We start from the raw sequence: 17,447 nt of genomic DNA on the forward strand, positions 1-17,447 counted from the left end.
AAGCGCTCTGAGTAATAACCTCACTTTGTCGGCCAATTACTCGAAAACTATTAGACATCGATTTTCTGTAACAACCATGATCTATACCACTAAATTCTACGTATGATCAATACCAAAATGTAAGCATCATGTTACGTTTTGTGTGAGAAAAGGCGGTGGAAATGAGTGTCTCTTCGCAGCTGTTACCATTGAATAACGCTCATAGTAATACTCTCACTTTGTCGGCCAATTACTCGAAAACTATTGGACGTATCGATTTCACGTTTGAACCATGATAAAGAGCAGTAAATTCTACGTATGTACAATACATAACTATGTAATATTTGTGATAAGAATTCGTTGTTACGTAGGCGGGAACACTGCGTACACCATGCGTGCATCACGAAAGTCAATCATGGATGGAGTGCCTAGTACTTTCTTTCGATTTACTCGAGAACTATGAGGCGTATGGGGTTCTTCTTGGAGATGGGGAAAGCTGGTGAATTTGGGCATATTACTATGTAATAAAAACATGAGGTGTCTGGGAAAATCTAGCCTTGAGAGGTCCGTGAATTTTTTCCGAAAATGGCTTTCAGTTTTTGGCCATTTTCTCGAAAAGTATACATCGTATCACAACCGGATTTGTTTCGTTAGAAAGCTGATGAAATTCTCTATAAAAACTTATTAGATCATTTTCCTGTATGATGGAAAACATTCAAACGGTGATGTTGGGAAGTGAAAAACGGCCCACTTTACCATGCTTCCAGGGCTAATAACTTTTTTTTTTTTTTGGTGTTTTCCTGTGTTTTGGTCCTGTTTATCAGATAGAACAAACATCGCTGCCTACCTTGAGAAAGGTTTGATGAGAATAAATGGATTTTTGGGTGGCAAAAATAAGGCAAGAATGTGTTTCATTCGCCGAAATTTGCCGTGCGCGCGCTCCCAGGCCGGGCGGCTCTGTAGAAAAAAATCACGAGCCAGAAAACTTACTGAAACTTACCGTGCGCGAGAGGGTTAAAGATCATTAAATCTGGGAACTAAAAATTATCATTAGCATGACTTTTTTTAATCCTAAGGATGGGGTGAGGTAAACGACAAGGACAGAAAGGCAGTATAAAGGCAGCAGATCTATCATCAGCATGTCTAGGGATATGGGCCACACAACCATTCACACACCATTCAAGCTTCCTGAAATCATAACTCCACTTCACATGCCTAAGAATCTGCTTTTTTTCCCTTCTTCTTCTTCTTCTTCTTCTTTTTTTTTTTTTACAGATGCCCAGCACATACATCTGCAAGAGAGGTCATTCATCAATTATATGGCCCCAGGAGCACTTGGGCATGAACCTGCTGGACTGCAGACTGAAGATGAATTTCTCCTGCACTCCACCATCCTAATTTTGGTCAAGAGGGAGTTGAGTGAATTTAATATTATACAGCACTGCCACTGCGTGAAGGCATCACTCTTCAGTGCTGACTATCAAGAAAATGACAAATAATGGGATGATGCCTTACTTCAGCAAAGTCTGCAAGAGACCAACCTACCTCTTCCTTTCTGGTGAAGAAGGCCGTGAGTTTGATCGCACATGTCGCCCTGGACTTCGTCTTAGTCGTACATCTTGCTCATGGCTGCTCCTAAAAAAAGCATCAATAATTATGGATTTTCTCACATACTACCTAGTACATAACGAAAAATGAAAGCTTTTAATACTAAAAAATGAGTGAGAGTAACAGAAACAAAACCCACTGTATAAAGCACACAAGATGAATGAAAAAATTTCACCTCTAGTTTTATCAACTTAGCATGAACCAGATTTCTGTAATTTTGCAGCTTAGTTCACAAAGCTTAGTGGCATGTAGAGGTGTATGGTATGTAGGAGGACTGCTGGGCCTTGATAGCAGGCTGTGAAGCCTATGCCCAGAGTCGGACAAAAAAAAAAGGAAAAATGCAATGCAATGGTTCTACATCCTGTATGAAGCATTTCCCTGCAACTCGTGCTATGAGAATTCTCAAGTTAATAAAGGTATCCCTCACCCTGCCCTAGGGTGGGAAAGGAGGTCTGGATGATGATGATAAAGGTATCTTTTTACAGTTTAGTATTCAAGATGGAGAAATGTCATTTATAGGCCCAAGTTCAAAGGAAACATGTAGAGTAACTTAACTAGCTTGCCTCATCTCACTTGCACAAAGTAATTCCTCCCTCATAATTGCAAGGTGGTCATGTCATAAAAAGAATGGAAATTCAACCCTTTCAGTATGACAGGTCTTCTCTATGCGAAATGAAAGTCTGGCAAAAGAAAAAAAAAATGTAAGCACACTGTAGGGGGTAAGTGTGGCAGTTGGCAGTTTGTTGCCCATTCACTACAAAGAGACCTGTTAAACAAAACTGTCTGACTGTATTTAAATATGTCATCATACCAAGAGGTATGATGTCATCATAGGATTAGGTCATAGAGTGATGCCTCAGGGATAAGAGACGGAATAGGGAGGCTGCCTGAGATCGAGCAGCATGGAGAGCCACCATTACGTGACGAAGGCCAACGCATGTAAGCATGTCGAAGGCTATATAAACAATATGACAGTGAGATGCACAGATGAAAACAAGTAGAGCCAAAAGCAGCAACTAGCTATGCATGTTAACACCAAGGGGCATTGCATGTGTTCTTATTTGTGTAAACTTACTATAAGTGGTAACAACTAGGTGTGGGACAGCGGAGTGCTGTACAGTACTTAGGGCCCCTAATGCAGTGCAATGAATTGATAAGATCGACTATTTACATGTACATTTGTGTATTTGCATTTTCTTATTATGCTTAATGAAATTAAGCATCATAAAAGCTAGTCTCTGTCTACTTTTTTTGAGGCCGTTGTCTCTTTCCATATTTATCCCATTTAAATGTAAAGACCTATATAATGCACCTGTATTTGCACGGTATTTCTATGTCTGCTTCACTATATACAACAGGTCTACTCTACCGCACGTAAACATCACTGACCACTGTACTGTGCTCATATTATATGTCCATTTTATTTTCATTTTATGTACTAACATAGACTCAAAGCTAATTTATGCTACAACAGTTCTGTTGTTCCATTGTTTTTTCAGCTTTTAAGCTATTACTTTATACTTTACCAACAATACAATGACAGTGGCTGGTTTCTATAAACTTACCAGTATATGATGATCCCCTGGTTATTGCACATGACTGGTACCAAGAATGGCGTGTGATAATGGGATTGCGCAATAACAAAAACATAGAATTTATTCTACCTGGTACCTGGTACCCCAAGTGCAAACCCAAATTTTCCATTTTACAGCAATTTAGACCCACTAAATATGTACATACTGCTATGGTAAGTACCGGAAACACACACAGACATGGTTAGGTTAATAGAAAGTGATGAAAACGGCACAATAAAGAAGAAACACATACTATAGAAAGAAAGACCTGAGATGGGCTTTAGGTATGGGGTTCCAAGGCTAGGGAGTGGAGAGTTCTACCACCAGGGATTAACTCCTTGAGAAAGGCCTCATCTTTAAATCCCTAAAAGCCTTCAGAAACCATGGACACTGCACCCTCATCACTGGCAGAAACCAGCTCAGGTGAACAATGATAATGTTTTTGAGCTGAAAAATATGCTATAATGGCAGACATGCCAATCTTGCCGTTATGAAAACTGCTATTGCTACAAGCGCTAAAACCAAGGGATCACTGTACTGCATTATGAATTAAAATCTTAACCCAAGAAGGGTATAATTCTAAATCACGAAGAGTATTTGTAATTTTGGCTATGTGAGGTATTTTTGGCAATCTAACCTCTGTAAAAAACAAGGGATTACTATAGTATGTTCAGTGAAGATCACAGCTGACAAAGTATGTTCCTTTGGGAAAGTATAGGTTACGCCACCAAGCCTTGTGGAAAGGGTAGTTTATGGTTCATTAAGTCAAAACCTGAACGCTAAACCTATAGCCCTTAAAGCATATCTTTATTCACTGCTTTATATGTGTATAAAACTACCACTGATAATGACTACATAATTCTTAATTCAAAATGGTAATAACCTGGAACAAGCCTACTGATAGTTTCACTCAAAAGATAATGTGTAACACTGAAGCTGAAGTTTGGCTGACAAAATATGTCCCTTTGGGAAAGTATGGGTTACATGACCAAACCTTGTGGAAAGGGTAGTTTATGGTTCACTAGATCAGAACTTGAAAGGTAAACCTATAGCCCTTAACCCCTCCGTGGCTGAAGGCCCGGAATTTTCTGTGCACGCCTGGCAGATGCCGGGGCCACTTTTTGAAGTTTCGAAAACTGATTTTTTTTTCTTGCCATATTGAAGAGAAAGTTCAGGTGCACTGAACAGTGCAAATCCCAGCTTCCCAGATGCATTTTGTAGTTTGCAATGGAGAGCAGAAGTTGCAGAAATATCGGCACTCGATATCACTGCCCAGGGGACTACCACAATGCAACTGGGCAGGTATTGTTATTTTTTTTTACCTCCCAAAACAATGCGAATGGTGCTGAAATGTTGTGCATATATGAGATATGGTGATATCGAATGATTTCAGTACATAATCTGTCAGGAATGACTGGAAAAAAAAAAATTGTTATGAATACTTTTTCACCTTCTTGATATAAAATATGTTTATGGTAGTTTCAAGATACTTTTTACGTTATCGTTGCGTCCATGCTTGGAAAAGGGAGCGAAAGAGTTGAATTTTTGGTCCTAAATGAGAAAACTACATGTCCTCCAAGGCTAGACTCTGCCACGAGAGAATAAAGTGAAGGGTCAGATCCGATTAGCAATACAGAAGTTGAGTCGCAACTTCGAGCTCCCACACCACGAGCAAGGCTAAAAATAGAGTCGGAATGCAGTTTCAGAACTAAGAATACGTCTAATTATTACGAATACAGATACAAAGCAGAAATAAATACGTTTACTGATGGGGGAAAACTTATTTTTTCCGTAATAACATGCTCATCTTCTCTATCATTTTATATTCATCTTTAACATTTTACCTTGTTATTTTCACAATATATATTGCTGTCTCGTAAATAGGGTGGTTGTGTGTGCTTTGCAAGGGAGGAAAAAGATTGCATTTTCTGTCTGTATCGAGATAATGGGTGTAACTATGTGCTTTTAGGCATGGCCACAAGCGAAAAAATAGTACATCTACTCGTCACGACAGCAAGTGGTGAACTGACAGATGATATGTGAGAGGGTGAAGTCAAGGTCAGTCTCATGTTCCAGATTTTCGTTCACTTCCCAAAAGTTTTCACAGTTTTCTACAAGTTGCACTGCATCAAATGATCCAAACCATTAAAGCAAACCTGAGCAAATAGGTAAAGATACCAAGACAAAAATGTATTTTTCACTTATCACGTCTTTTTTGTATGTGCCTGTATTACTTGATAATCGTAAACAGGTGGTTGTGTGTGTTTTGCAAGAGAAAACAACGATGATATGTTCTGCCTGGGTCGAGATAATGGGTGTAGTTGTGCTTGTTTAGGCATGGCCAGGAGCGAAAAAACTGAAATCCACTCATCACAGCAGCAGGCTCTGAACTGCTTGATGGGGTGTATGGGAGTGTACCTTAGGCCAATGTGGAGATGTTCAGAACGTCCATTCACCTCCCAAAAATTTCTGCAGTTTTTTATAGGCCGTGCTCAAACGACGCCTGCGGCCATTTATCGGCTAAATGTCATTCGACACCAGCAGCCACGGAGGAATTAAAGCATATCTTTATTCATTGCTTTATATAACTGTTCATGCATAAAACTCCCACTGATAATGACTATGTATCGTATTTTGCAGGGTATAAGACGCATTTTTTTTGCCTTAACCCGCCGCGTGCCACTGCCGTCTTAAAACAATCTGACATAATGCCGTGGCCAGAACCAGTGCCATTTTAGAACGGTCTAAAATAAAAAAATTCACTGTGACAGCATTTTTCAAGATTCGCAGGTAAAAATTGGCAGGCATATAAGGTAACTGTTCCTCTACCATCACCCAGGCTGTCAAGGCCATACACTCGCTTGCTTCCCCCCTCACAATCGTTCTGCCTCACTCTGCTTGTGTGCCTCACCCAGTGCTGTACATAGTGAAGGCATTTTGTCAATATTTTCATGTAAGTGTAAGCTATAAATATTTTCTTGCAAGTGTAAGGACTATATAGTGAAGTCAAGTTGTAAATACCTTCTTGTAAGTGCCAGGACTGTATGTAATGAAGTCAGGTTGTACCAATCTTCAAGTAAGCGTAAGATAATGCATTCACAGTTAGAAAGACATGCAAATTGTGATACATGCTGAAGTATTAAGCGATCAGAAAAGTATACTGAACATTGCTATACCTTCCCTGCATAAATACCCGAGTATACAGTACTCGTCAGAAGTATCAAGCGCCCTGCGTCCCTCCTACGAAACAAACCTTTCAACATCGAAAAAACATATAAATAATGCATTTTATTTACCTTTAGTGCTTCGTAAGGTATCCTTTAGGCTTCTTCACGGACCTGAGATGTCTTGGAAGTGAAAAGGCGAGGCTCCTGAGGCACTGGAGGGGTATTTTCTCCCAGGAGTCACGAATGGCGGCTTCCAGCTTAGGCAGAGAGCTCACGTCCTTCCCTTGGAGACTCTTCTTTATGAGGTACCAGAGGTTTTTAATCGGGTTGAGGTCTGGGCTATTTCCTGGCCAGTCTTTCATGAATGATACCTCGCAGTCACGAAGCCAATTGGTGACCAATTTGGCCTTGTGAGCAGGTGCACCGTCCTGCTGAAACACTCGTGCACCTGTTAGCTCTAAGGAGTCTGATAAACGATCACACAGAAGCTCCAGGTAAACATCCTGATTCACTCTGACATTCTTGGGAGGCACAACAAGCTTCCCCAAACCTTGACCAGAAAAACAAGCCCATACCATGAGTGAATCAGGATGTTTAACTGTGCTTTCTACATACCGTGGGTCAAGTGGGTCACTACCTTTGCGTCAGTACACACGTGCTCCTCTGTTACAGGTGACACTAAACATTGCCTCATCAGACCACAACACTGACAACCATTGCTCCTCACCCCAGTTAAGATATTTATTAGCAAAGGCAAGCCTACGAAGTCCCTGGTTTTTTGTGAGAAGAGGCTTCTTCACAGGCCTGTGACTTGTGTAACCAAGTTCATGGACCCTACGAGACACTGTTCTCACAGACACCTCACCAAACACTTCCGGGCTGCTCTCCTTTATTTTCCTTGCACTCACATGAGGATTAAACTCCACTGCACATTTTAAAACATTAACAGACCTTAGGGAAGTTTTCCTAGGCCTACCAGACCGCAGTTTCTTTGTGGGAACTTCACCACTATTTTCCACTCGAAACCGCGCGCACCAACGACGCACTGTCAATCGTGCCACACCAACCAATTCACTAATTTCCTTTGTCTGGTGGCCTGTCTCCTTTAGAGCAATGATCTGGGATATGATTTCACTCGATAGTTCACGGGTAGGTGCCATAACAAAGTGGTGAAAGCCAAAACATTGCGGGACACTCGGTAAAAAATGGCGCAATAAGAGAGGGAGACGCGGCGGAGTTCCTCTCTCTCAGGCAGCCCATGGGCAACTGAGGCGGGAACCAACCAGCGCGTCGGAAGGCCTCAGGATACCGTGATGTCTTGCTAGCGCCGCAAACTTGTGGCTCAATTTTTCCCCCCAGAAATGGGTGATTCTTTTTTGGCAATAAGTATTGCGCGCCCGGTGGTAGGTGCTCGATAATTTTGACGAGCACTGTGCATTACATAGAAAAAGGTTTTCTCTCACGTACATGGTGAGCATGATAGAGCGGCTATACCTGTACACGAGTATGCAGGACTCAATAAACTCATTTTCGAGCCTTGGTGAGCATTTTAATGGTGAAATTCGTTGTTTCCATATCAAAACCTATCATTTTAGCAAAAAAAAAAAAATAAAATAAAAAAAAAATAAATAAAGGCCGGCACTGGAGTGTCCCAGGGGGGCTAAAAATAGCCGGCACACGGCTGGTTAAAACTACCTTCAAATATCCCCATGCGTCCTGGAGGCCAGACTCACTTTGCTCCATTTAGAAGAATCTCTAATAAATATGATCATTTCACTGCTTGGCAGGCACAAGTATTTTCTAGAGCATAAAGACCTTTGATTTATTGTAAAAAATTACATTCACTTGTGTATATACTCAGAATTTACGATTAGAAACACCAAAGTTCAAGAACACAGAACACTCAGGGTGTGTTTACAGCTGGCCATATGACAGTCCAGGGGTTTAGCGACATAGTAGTCTAGCAATTTAGCATCCAGCATACACCCTACTCTAGCAGGCTAACATGACCACTGTTGAACTCCCTGTTAACCTTCTGAAATGCAATCATGATCACTTTGCTTGCCATCCACTCATTAACAAGCATGGGAATCATTTTGGAGATGCTGGCTAGCATGACTACCGAGTCATTGTAACAGACATCTGTCCCATGTAATAATTCTTTAACCCTTGTTTGGCTGGCTTCTCTTACTGATACAGTAGAACCCTGGAATTCGTAAATAATTCGTTTCTGGAGGCTGTATGACTTGTGAAATGTTCGAAAACCGAATCATTTTTTTCCATAAGAAACAATGTATTTTGCATTAATCTGTACATAAAACCTTTAAAATAAAGAAATATAACCTGTAGATGATATAAAAAATAATTTTACTGTATCTTACCTGTACTGGGAGAGCTGATGGCTTAAGTGGATGGCTGTGAAGAGGAGGAGGAAGGGTGTTAGTTTCGCCATACCATAATGAATGGTAAGATCGGAGACAGGGGTTCCACTTTCAAACTTTGCAATGAGTTCTTTTTTCAGCTCAATTGTTGTTCTCATTGCTTTTCTTTTAGCTCCAGCTGATTCACTAATCTTTTTAGGGCCCATGATTATGTACAATTTTCTAACAAAAATATGTAATTTATCACAAAGTATAATGGAGCCTGTATGACTGATGTGCAGCTGGCGGAAGACAAAGCGGGGCTGGCGACCACATGGCACCTACAACGTCGCGTCTCTTAGTGTGAATAGCAGGTTGCCGTATGAAAACTGAAGTGATTTTTGGACGAAAAAGCTGTACAAAAACCGAGTTGTACAAGTAGAGAGGTGTACAAATTCCGGGGTTCCACTGTATTTTGTTTCGTTCGAGACAAGAGTATAATACTGTAAAGGGAAACAGTCTTACATTACTGTTAGTAAAAAAATGGGAAAAACTGTTGCAACATTAAATAATACTGCCTGAAATTACAGCATTTTAACTGTTTAGCAGCTTACCAGTTTAACTCCTGGCGTTCACCCAGTCAGAAATTAGCATGATCACTGGTGAACTGCCTGCTAACTATTGAAAGGCAATCATGATCACTGGTGAACTGCCTGCTAACTATTGAAAGGCAATCATGATCACTGGTGAACTGCCTGCTAACTATTGAAAGGCAATCATGATCACTTCACTTGTCATCCACTCACTAACTAGCATGGGAATCATATTGGAGATGTTGGCTAGCACGACTGCTGAGTCATTACAACACACGTCTGTCCCACATGGACACTGAGTAGCCCTTGTTAGCCTGGCTTCTCTTACTTATATTTTGTTCCATTTGATACATGAATATCATAGAAGGAAACATTCTTATATTACTGTTGGTGAAAAATGGGAAAAACTGTTGTGACATTAAATAATCTATCTATCTATCTATCTATAGCCCGACGCCCTAATCCCGCAAAGGGTGGCCGCAGACAAAACGCCTCCGAGTCACTCTGTCACCCACCATTTGACTCCCCTCCCCCCAACTCACCCCCCCCTCCCTCATATACCTCTCAACTCCATCCCTCCACCTCATCCTCGGTCTACCCCTCCCTCTCCCTCCCTCCACCTCACCTACATACACCCTCTTAGTCAGTCTTTCATTCTCCATCCTCTCCACATGTCCAAACCACCTCAGTGTATTTCTCCTAATCTTTTCAACCACATCCACATCTACCCCACAACGTTCCTTCACTTCTTCATTCGTCAACCTGTCCCTCCATGTCACTCCACATGCTCCTCTCAAGTAACTCATTTCCACTGCTCTCACTCTTGACTTGTTCCCCTCTTGCAAGGTCCACGCCTCGCTTCCATACGTCAGGGTAGGGATCACAATACCATCATGCAGTGACTTCTTAACTTCCATACTCACCACCCTATTTCTCATCACTGCTTTCAGTGTGCCAACAACCTTCCTTCCCTGCTGTACCCTTTCACGTACTTCATCCCCCAAAGTTCCATCCTTACTCATCACACTACCCAAGTACTTGAATGCACTCACATTCTCCATATCCTCACCATCCAACCTCACTGCACACTCTGTGACTTCATTCCTCTCAAACACCATAACTTTACTTTTGTTTACATTAACTTTCAGCTTCCTCCTCCTACACACTGTCCCAAATTCATTCACCAAACCTTGCAACTCCCATTCATCTTCACTCAACAATACTGTATCATCAGCAAACAGCAACACCGGAAGCTTCCAAATCTCACCCTCATTCATTAAGGCCACCCCCACATCCACTGCCCTACCTTGTACCTCCTTTACGACCCCATCCATATATATATTAAACAGCCAAGGAGACATTACACACCCCTGTTTCAGTCCCACATTGAGATCAAAGAACTCACTCAGCTCACCATCCACTCGCACCGTAGCCCTAGCTCCCTCGTACATACTCTTCACAGCACTCAACAATTTCCCCTCCACTCCATATATTCTTAATACCTTCCACATACCTTTCCTATCTATTCTGTCATAAGCTTTCTCCAAGTCCATGAAGGCAGCGTACACTTTCCTTCCCTTCTCTAGATACTTCTCCACTAAACATCTTAGAACAAATATCTGATCTACACACCCTTTTCCCTTCCTAAATCCCCCTTGTTCTTCTCCAACTAGCTCCTCTGTCATATGCCTAACCCTATCAATGAGTATTCTACCATATATTTTACCAGTCACACTAAGAAGGCAAATACCCCTATGGTTACCACATACTTCTCTCTCCCCTTTTCCTTTGTACAGAGGAACAATTATACCTGATTTCCAGTCCTCTGGAACCCTTCCCTCTTCCCAAGCCAATCTACACAACTTCCATATCCACTCCACAACAATCTCACCCCCATACCTAAGCATTTCACCACACACTCCATCAATTCCTGGGGCCTTTCCCAGCTTAATCTTCTTCATCGCTTCCACTACTTCCGACCTACTGATCTCTTCCTCCCTCCTCTCATCTCTTCTTCTCCCAGCCATTCCCCAACCACTTATACTCACACTGCTCTCACTCTCCACATTCAACAAATCCTCAAAGTGCTCCTTCCATCTCCTCAATTTCTCTCTCTTCTCCACCAACAATCTATTATTCCTATCTTTCACTCCCCTACTATTTCCCCTTTCACACTGCCTTACTTTCTTTACCTCCTTCCAAATACTGCCTGAAATTATAGCATTTTAGCGGTTTAGCAATTTAGCAATTTAGTCCCTAGCGTTCACCCAGTCGGGAATTAGCATGATTGTTGGTGAACTGCCTGCTAACTAGTGAAAGGCAATCATGATCACTTCACTTGACATCCACTCACTAACTAGCAAGGCAATCTTATTGGAGAGAGGTTGGCTAGTGAGACTACTGAATCATTATAAAAGACGTCTGTTCCATATGGAAATTCAATCATGCTTGTTAGGATGGCTTCTGTCAATGGTATTTTGTTTAATTCATGACAAGTGTATGGTACAAGGAAACAGTATTATATTACTGGTAGAGAAAAACAGGAAAAACATTTGTAACAAACAGTACTGCCTGAAATTAGGGCTGCAGTCACTACTTGTTATACGATGGGAATACGTCAGGTCATACCTTGATGTATAACGAGTTTATCGTTAATTGAGAGATTGAAATACATTACAAAAGTGGGATTACATCAACTCAACTTCCCCAAGTCACCTACCCAAGACTGAAACATAAATGACAACCCACATTAATCAATTCCTGTGTCGGTCCAAGTCGTCTACAAGACCAAAACAAACACTATCACACCAATACAGGCAGCTTACTCATGTACAGTAAATTGTTGCAACAACACAACAATCACACTTGCATAACGTTGGCCCGGTGCTACATAATGTATAGGCCTACTGTAGCATGATGCTTGGCTGAGAGGTGACAATAGCAAGGGGACACACGTGAACGAGTGGAAAAGACAGGGCTTTGGCGGGACAGCAACTGAACCAAAACAATGCTCTGCACACTGGGGCTGCCATCTTGCCTGAGACACGCGACAGTCGCCTTGCATGTGCCTGGTGCTTCGTATGAAATTTTCCAAGGGCAATATCATCATAGTGGGAAATTAATTGTAAATCAGATTTTGGGGTGGAACTTGTCTGTTATCGCTGTAGCGAATTATCGTATACCGGATCAACGTATAACAAGTAGTGGCTATACAGTGTTTTTCAGCTGTGACTGAAGCCAATCAGGGATCAGCCACTTACAGTACTACGTTACGAAAATGGGATGAAATTTACTGAGCAGATAATATTTGAAATTAGCTGTACCAGATGGGCATTCATAACAGCATCCGCCATATTTGTTGTATTCACAGCTGACAAAGCAATAAGAGCACTCGATCCCATTCGCCTCTCTCTGCCTCACTGCTGATCAGAGTGATCAAACCTGTTCACCATCTTCCTTATTGCTGCCCTAGCAAACCTATCATAATCGGCAAAAGTTAATGCAGCCCAAAGTGTGTATGTGTGGGTGTGACTGAGTGTACAGTGGGAGAAGTCTAGGTGGGGGAATAGATATAAACCACTTTTTATAGACCTCCAACCCAGTAATCTATTTTATACGGTAATTTATTCTTGCTCGCCAGATGGTTTTATCCAGTTCAAGAAACATCGTGCAATGAAGGGGTCAGTGTGGGCTGAATCAAATTCCCCTAGTTTGAAAAGTTTTGCTAATCGCTTGTGCTCAATAAAAACGCTTGCATTAGCAATAATAAGAGAATAATTGTAGTAGGCTGGTTAGCTCATGTTTGCCAGCTTCTCTGACTAAACTGTTAGAATAAAACGGGATAAGAAAGAAGGCTCTCCCTCACTTACCCAACCTTTTGGCTGAAACTGGTAGAAAATGGAGGCAGTTGATATAACATTTAATGAGAAGTATTGTGTGTTGGGGAGTCAGGTGGTTATATGAATGTCTCAGTACCTATATATCTATAATTTTATTTATCCAGCTCTCTATCTGATATTCACCTTGGCATTTTCAGTGCAGAATTATGTTCTGATATTTGAAAATGGGGCTGCATTTCTCTTGCACTATCCTTGGAGCTGTCACTTACCATACAATGGTATAGCAAAGGCATAACAATGGATGTTTAAATGTTTTCACTATATTTGATATGTTTCAAGGTGAATGACTGTTTTTAGTAAACTGTGAACAGTTAAGAATGTTTTGTTAATTTTTACATTGCAAGGCAAACGGCGCTATCAGTGAGGGAGTGTTTTTGAAAGAAGAGGGTAATGACAGTTTTATGCCTTGTTCCCAACACCCTCACCATACTGAACTTGTCATAAAATGGCTTAATTTGATTTCTGTTTAGTGTGTACACGTATACACAAGTGTTACATTTATTTTCTTCTTCTTATTATTATTATTATTGTGGAGGTATTCAGAGGTTGGTGAGAGTGCATAACTAGTGATGGCAACGAAACAGTGTTGACGAGCATGTTTGCTGGGCAGAAAAGACTCGTGTCATACTTCATTTGGTTTGCTTAACCCCTACACCGTGGGCATGCTTACCGATGTTTTGCATGTGCTGCGGGGTTATTCGGGCTCCGACAGACTCTCCAAAAATATTTGCCAAAAATCAGTTATTAGTCCTAGAATATTAAAATTACATAAGCTTATGGCACATACCTTCAGCTTTCTCCTGGAATGTTTGTTGAGCCTTTGTCAGTTACCGTAGGACTTGTGGAGACCACTGAAGTTGGGTAATGAAGTCTCCACTTTACACTTCCCGACAACCCGTAATATGATTACCAAAGCCAGATATTAACACTATAAACACTACTCTATGATTTTCAAGTAGTTTGGGATCCATACTCGAAAAAAAAAAACACTGTGAAAGCAATGAAAATTACGAGCGCGTCTGACCGTCGGACTTACACTAGTTTCCTCTTGGTACTCTGTCATTTATTATTCATAAAACCCCTCACACTTTATATTTCTATTACTATGTAACACTTATATATATCTACAGTCTTTATCCATAAGTTTCCTTCAGTAGTATTAGTTTATTGTCACTGTAGGGATTCAATTTCTTTCAGTAAAATACATAGCATTCACTTTCTCGTCCTGTATACTAGCATTGAGAGTGAATGTCACTTTCATCTTCACTCTCATAACTCATAGTATTCAGACATGCTAGAGTGAAACTTTCACTTTCATTACTCCTAGGGTATATACTCGTATTCTTATAATACTACTCATTTACATTTCTATTTACGTTTTCTATTTTATTTACGTTATTTACATTTCTATTTTATTTACACTGTGTTATGCACTGTCACTTGAAGTAACTTATAAAACTATTTTCCATTGTTCACGTATATTTACATTCATTACTTTCACTTGCTGTTTACACATTATTTACAATTCCACTTGCACTATTATACTCAGTAGAAAGATCGTAGTCACTCTTTAATCAATTGTCAGCCCTTTACCTCTTTCCACACGAGGTTTAGTAGGGGGTAAAGGTCACAGGGCCCTTTGCATGGGGGTGAAAAAGTCCCTGAAGTCAGCAAGAAGAAACAGACGTACCTCCACTTCGGAAGATGAGAGTAAACTGATAACGGAGGGCCTGGGTAGAGGCCCACTTAGGGGATATTCAGTGCTACCAATGTTCGCTCTTGAAACAGCTATGTATAGCACTGAAATGATTGGCAGGAAATCTAGACAATACATTATAAATTGGGTAGTTCCAGGTGAATGTAAATATCACTTAGGCTTCTCCCTTCCCTCCTTACATGTATATTTATTACGAAAATAGATTATACGACATATTTCAAGGGGAAAAAAACAGCGAAAATTAGCGAACGAGTGCATGTGAGGTGTTGTCAGGTGATAATTAGCCAATTCCAGGTGTATGGTACTCTCACTTACCTTATTTCTTTCTTGTATATATTATTTGGTATAAGAATTGGGCATAGGGCTTATTTCAATGGATGAAATCAGTGAAAAATTCCAGGGAAGATTTACTTAGCATAGCACGGCTGGGCAGGCGAGAGGATAGGGTAATGGAGGGGGGGTAGGGAGGGGAGTCAAGAACGGGGAGAAATGGCTAAATTGTCAACAATGGATGGGAGTACAGATGAGATTAGGAGTGCTGACTAGTGCTGGACATTGGCAGTACTGATAGATGATACAAGCCCCCACTTGGAAGCCCGGGTGAATTCAAAATAACACAGAATCACAAAAGCGACGCCCCGCGGTATGATCCCTTGCTACCAAGCGTCACGAAAGTGACGCCCCGCGGTTAAGGGGTTAAGGATACTTTTTCAGGTTAGGAAGCGAATGTGTTGTCTGTATGTAATGAGACATCAGGGGCAAGTTACAGTAGTCTCACATCACGAGTCGAGATCGAATGTGGGAATACATTAATCCCTCCACTATCCGGAAAGTGGTCCCATCCGGAGTGTGGGCCCCTGGCTCCTGGACTGGTACTTAAGGACCCTAACCCAGCCTAACTTTGAAAGTCACCTAAATAACTCCCTACTGACATGCACAGCACCCATTTAAACCTATTTAAGACCCTATTCACACCAATAATGGACATAAAGCATGAAATAAATGAAAAGGAACCAGAGAATGAGGAATTAGAAGTGGTTATGGAAAACAGCAGTGTAAAGGGTACTTACAGCACGTCTGTGGCTGCCTTCTCTAAGGCTTTGGCAGTGATGAAAATGCTCATGAAGCATGTACAGTATAATCCAGTGTTGTGCTGCACTTACAGTAATTCTTTGCACTGTGAGTTATAATTGCTTAACACGGCACATTCTGTTCTTAACTGCACCACGCCAGTTTCAACCACGAGTTTGCAATCCACAGTTAATCCGCTGCACTCTAAATTCTAATATCTTAACACTGCACAACACTGTAAATTCCCATGTGGTCATGTGGCGAGGTATTGCAGTTTATTCACAATACTGAGCACATGCGGCATCCATTGCGATAAGCATCCACTCGTGATGGCAGTTAGGCGGTAACTGGTGGAGGGGGCAGCAGGGTTGCCAGATCAGAAATCGGCCACATTACCAAACTCCTCAATTTTCATTACCAAATTTAACTTTTCATTACCAAATTCATAAAGCATGCATTTATTCTTCACTAATTATATATACAAGCGGAAATAATCCCTCCCCTTATAATTAACAGTATGTAGATTATTTTCATGCCATGTAGGCTAGCAGATTAATCAGAGAGGGCAGGCAATCCACCATCTCCATCCTGTGTATTCTCATATTCTCATACATGTGAAAAATCCGTTTGGTAATGCATTATTCTGATTCATTACCAAACGAATTTTTCATTAATAAATTGGCCCACATTTGGTAATGAAAAATACCTAATGGCAACCCTGACAGGGGAGGGGGGAAGGGGAAGGAAGGAAGGGGTGAAGGGGCCATGGTGTAAACAGCTGTATGGTGCGTACAAATTAAGGGTGGGAAAAAAATTCGGATTTTGGGGGGATTTTTCCTTTTTTTGGCCACTTCTGGGTTCCGAGGGTCCAGGCCCATAATGTCCGCTAAGTGGGGAGTCCGGATAGCAGGCATCCAAATAGTACAGGGATTACTGTATACCTTAATACCAGAGGTGTGGGGCACGAAGTATGGGGTACTTTTAGGGTAAATAAAAATGCTGTAAACGTTCTTTGTAACTGACATTTGAAAATTTGTTTGTGTTGTCTGTGACTGTAATATACAGTACATATAGGCATTTGATTTGGAGATAAAGCGTATTCCCACTTTTAATGGTCTATATTTTCTTAAATGAATGAAAAAAACAGGTTTTATTAAGTTTTGTTGTTTTAAGTTCATTTCACAAAATATAATACTTCTATCTATCTATTGCCAGATGCCATTATCCAATATGGGGTGGCCATTTGACTCTGAGTTAATTGTTTTACAGGGAGGGGCACTAACCCTCCACCAACCCACTTGTTGACACGTAGGGAGCTACACATATTTATTATACTTTAATGGAGATGAACATTGTCTCAAATTATTGTACAAAAAGAACTGGACTCAGTGTTGCCAATTTCGTGGTTTTCCTGATAAATCTAGAGATTTTAAAACCAGCCTAGTGGGAAGTCTTTCATATTTTTATTCAATATCAAGC

The 17,447-nt window shown here is 41.0% G+C and overlaps 1 protein-coding gene across 1 annotated transcript in view; it reads right to left on the reverse strand.

Annotated features, from left to right (window-relative positions):
• Positions 1–1,520: 1,520 nt before the first annotated feature.
• LOC145417812 (uncharacterized) overlaps positions 1,521–17,447 on the reverse strand; it is a 106,462-nt gene continuing 90,535 nt past the window's right edge. Inside the window, exon 4 of the mRNA XM_080286435.1 lies at positions 1,521–1,614. Coding sequence (XP_080142561.1) covers positions 1,521–1,614 — 94 coding nt within the window. The remainder of the gene's footprint in view (positions 1,615–17,447) is intronic.

The sequence above is a fragment of the Coenobita brevimanus genome, chromosome 111 (genome assembly GCF_032717465.1).
Source record: "Coenobita brevimanus isolate Jiangsu-jjx chromosome 111, ASM3271746v2, whole genome shotgun sequence".
Lineage (NCBI taxonomy): Eukaryota > Metazoa > Arthropoda > Malacostraca > Decapoda > Coenobitidae > Coenobita > Coenobita brevimanus.